The sequence below is a fragment of the Galeopterus variegatus genome, unplaced genomic scaffold (assembly GCF_000696425.1).
Source record: "Galeopterus variegatus unplaced genomic scaffold, G_variegatus-3.0.2 Scaffold2519, whole genome shotgun sequence".
Classification (NCBI taxonomy): domain Eukaryota; kingdom Metazoa; phylum Chordata; class Mammalia; order Dermoptera; family Cynocephalidae; genus Galeopterus; species Galeopterus variegatus.
The window spans coordinates 58,725-62,502 of record NW_007728630.1 but is presented as its reverse complement, the minus strand read 5'-3'; the positions used below and the strand labels follow the sequence as shown (position 1 = coordinate 62,502).

The 3,778-nt window shown below is 38.8% G+C and overlaps 1 protein-coding gene across 1 annotated transcript in view; it reads right to left on the bottom strand.

Moving 5' to 3' along the window:
- The window catches only part of LOC103598150 (stromal interaction molecule 1-like), a 109,243-nt gene extending 107,722 nt beyond the window's left edge, over window positions 1-1,521 (bottom strand). The window contains exon 1 of the mRNA XM_008582100.1: window positions 1,348-1,521. Within this exon, the coding sequence (XP_008580322.1) occupies window positions 1,348-1,521 (174 nt within the window). The remainder of the gene's footprint in view (window positions 1-1,347) is intronic.
- Window positions 1,522-3,778: the final 2,257 nt, after the last annotated feature.

Here is a 3,778-nt window from a genome sequence, read left to right as displayed (position 1 = left end):
AAAAAAAAAAAAAAAAAAAAAAAAAAAAAAAAAAAGAACATGCACTTTGAATCAGATCTGAGCTCATATCCAGTTTGTCTTTGAGCAAAATGCTTAACCTTTCCAAGGCTCCAGTCACTGATGATAATACCAACTTCATAAGGCTGTTAAAAGCTAAAAGAGTAACTATGCAAAGAGCTTAATACCATGCCTGGCATAGAGTAAGAATTCAATAAATGATAGCCAGTGCTGCGGTCTTCATTGTTACTAACATTGTTATATAAGTCTGATTGTTCTACTTCTTATGTATTTGAAGATACAAATTATATTACCCAAGTCTCCTCTTCTCTGGGCTAAGGTTTCTTCAGTAGGCTGTAAGTTATATGAGGACAGACTGTATCTGTCTTATTTACTGTCCCATCTCTATGCCTAGCACAGCACATGGCACATTCATAACACATACTTAATAAATAGCATTGAATTTTGTTGAATGCTATTCATTTCATAGTTTCTGTACTCTTCATCATTCATGTCACTCCTCTCTGTATAGGCTCTCACTCTTCCAAATCCTTCTGACAATGCGAGGTCCAAAACTGAACTCAAAACTCAAATGTAGCGTAACTAGCAGGAAGGAGAAACAAGGCTTATCTCATCCCTCATGATATACACTATATCACTATTGAAGATTTGGCATAGCTTAGTAGTTTCACCAAACTGCTGGTTCACATTGAGCTTGAAATCAAGAAACTGTTAAATCTTTTTACACATGATAACCTTGTACTCTGGGCTCTGTTGAGTTGCAGCTATAGTAATCTCAAAAGGTGAAATAACAGAACTTTTTTCCATTCAGACATTCCTTTAGCTCTTACTATCTGGACCACTCCTGGCTCCCAACAACTTCAGCCTGGAATCTAGAATGATCTTTCTAAGATTTGTTTCTTCCTCTCAAATAGAGTATAAATTCCTAAATCTGACTGTCTTGCCTTCTCTCCCACACGCCAACACAGGGCTATATATAGATTGATGCCCTCCATCTACATCACGACTGCAGTAAGAATCCAGGGAAACTGCAGTAGGAATCCAGGGATTCCTCTCTCTCCCAAAAACATAGCTCAGTCAGTGTTATTCTACTAGCTGGTAGGCAAGTGGGAGCAGCCCAGGCACAGAAACAGGCATAAAGCCTGCACTCTGACAGGCTAGCTCCTAGAGGGCTGCTCTGCTGAGTGCCATTGCCCCTGATGGGGATGGGTTCCTAGAGAACAAGCTAGCAGAGAACATCTCTCCACAGAGAACAGTCTATCTAGGCAGCTTTCAGGGACAGTTTCATACAGGAAGAGAAGAGAGCCACAGTAGGGTGAGAGAGCTCACCTCATCACTTTCTTCCACATCCACATCACCATTGGCATCATCATCCATCAGCTTGTGGATGTTGCGGACTGCCTCAAAACTGAGCTTCTCATCCTCACTGTGGCACAGGTGCTTGTCAATCCGGCAAAACTCTGTACAGGGAAAGCAAGAGATACCATTACTGAGAGCTGTCATCTAGACTCTATCACCCACCTGTGTCAGCATTCTTAGCTTCTTGCATCTGACTCCTTGAATAGATACTTAACCAGCTACTTGTACAGTGAGAGAAGTGTTTCATCTAGCCTTTAACTGTCTCCCCCAAAATACACTGAGCTCTCACAGGGACAATGCTTTATCATCCTAATAGTTCCCTGGCACGGAACTCTATCATAGCACTAGGAATACTCTGGGATCTAGACAAGAGCATGAATAGTTAACTCACAAATGAGAGAAAATACAAATAGCCAATGAACACAAGAAAAAAGTTTAGCTTCACTAGTAATAAAAGAAATGTATATTCAAATGCAGTATCATTTTTATCAGTCAAATTAACAAATATAAATTAACACAATCTTTCTGGAAACAGGACAACCACCAATTAGTTCCAGTGTCTAAATAATGTATAGTTTTCCCTTTTGTTCACTTTGTCACTGCTGGTACATATAATGCCAGCCACAGGCTGAATGGGGAAACCTCTCACATCTTATGCCTTGCCATAGACAGTTAAATCCAGCAAATATCTATCAGATACCTAAAGGTCCTATGCTCATCTGATACAATACCTTGGGAGGTCTGGGGTGCGGTTTCCTCTGCTCACCATCACTTTGTCATGCAGTTCTTTCCATGACACCTAATCCTCTCTTACAAACTTGGAAAACACCTAGCCTGACTGATGGACACAGCAGAAAAAGCCTGGAATCTAGGCTTATCTCTACCATATGACTCTAGGAAGGTTATTTCTCTTCTCCAGGCCTTAAGTTCAGTATTTGAAAACAGCATTTTGACTAAAGATTCTAGTATTTCTTCCAATTCCTAGAAGCTAAAATTCCTCTTTTCTTTTGACCTGGACCTTGATAACTACTTCCTAGGCAAACTACTCTTCAGATCACCCCTAAAGAAGATAGAAGTACATCTCTGACTTCCCAAGTAATAGAAGATATTGTCACAGGAGGGAAAGCAAGGACAGGGTAAAGAGCCTGTAGTTGCAAAGCCTTTTAGAAGACACTGATCAAAGACCTGAAACACCCTAATCTATTTAATCATTTACTTGTCTGGCTGCCAGAGACAGTGACAGGACAGGACAGGTCACCTCTCTATCCCTTGCTGGTTGTTCAAATCCTTTTTAAAATAAGGGAGGGATATAAATATTAAATTTAAAGCGTCCTACATGTGACTCAATAAAAGTATGTTAAAAATTGAAGCTCACATATGTTAAATGATGTCCCCAAAGTCAAAGGCAACTGAAGAGCCACAGCAAAAGCCCTGGTCTGCTAACTCCCAGGTGAGCATTTCACCTGATTGTCTTTTTGCTAAGGTGACAAGATAGCTTTGGGTTGGTTTCACATTTTGAAAGCCACCGATGATAATACCGGTAAAAAACACATTGAAGCAATGGCTTTTAGAAGGAGAAAAGTAAGAAATATCTCTATGAAACCTTATGTTCCTCTACATGTGTCCTGCTAAGTTGGTTTGGGGGCTGAAATGGAGGACTTGAGTACTGAGGGAGAGAATAGAATATAACCAAAGATTATGGCATTGTTTCTCAACTTCATCATCAAAAAGAGTTCCTGGAATGATTATTTCATTCATGGAATCCATTTCCAGAGGAACTATTTACCCCCCCAAAAAATTACAATAAGTAATGACTAACTAGTTCACAGATGAAGCACATAGCACTGGAATTAGCATAACCAGCATAACTCTTTCCTTCCACTATCCCTGTTTTCGTACTACTCAAAAACACATATAATTGCATATTAGAGCTTTTTGATCAGCATATGATACATCCATTTAAACAACATTTACTGAGTGCTCTTCATATGTCAGGTCCTATGTTTAGCACAGAACATAAAGATATGAAATCAGATCTTATCTTTGTTCTCAGAAGCTCAATTACAAAAGTTAGAGAAACAGGCAATTAAAACACTAGAAAGTTTCTGCACAGCAAAGGAAACAATTAACATAGTGAAAAGACAACCTACAGAATGGGAGAAAATATTTGCAAACTATACATCTGACAAGGGATTAACCTCCAGAATATACTCCAATAACTTAACAATTAAAATAATAATAATAATAATAATCCTATTAAAAAATGGGCAAAGGAGCTAAACAGACATTTCTCAAAGTAAGACATACAAAAGGTATATGAAAAAATACTCAACATCACTAATCATCAGGGAAATGCAAATCAAAACCACATTGGGATATCATCTCACCCCAGTTACACCAG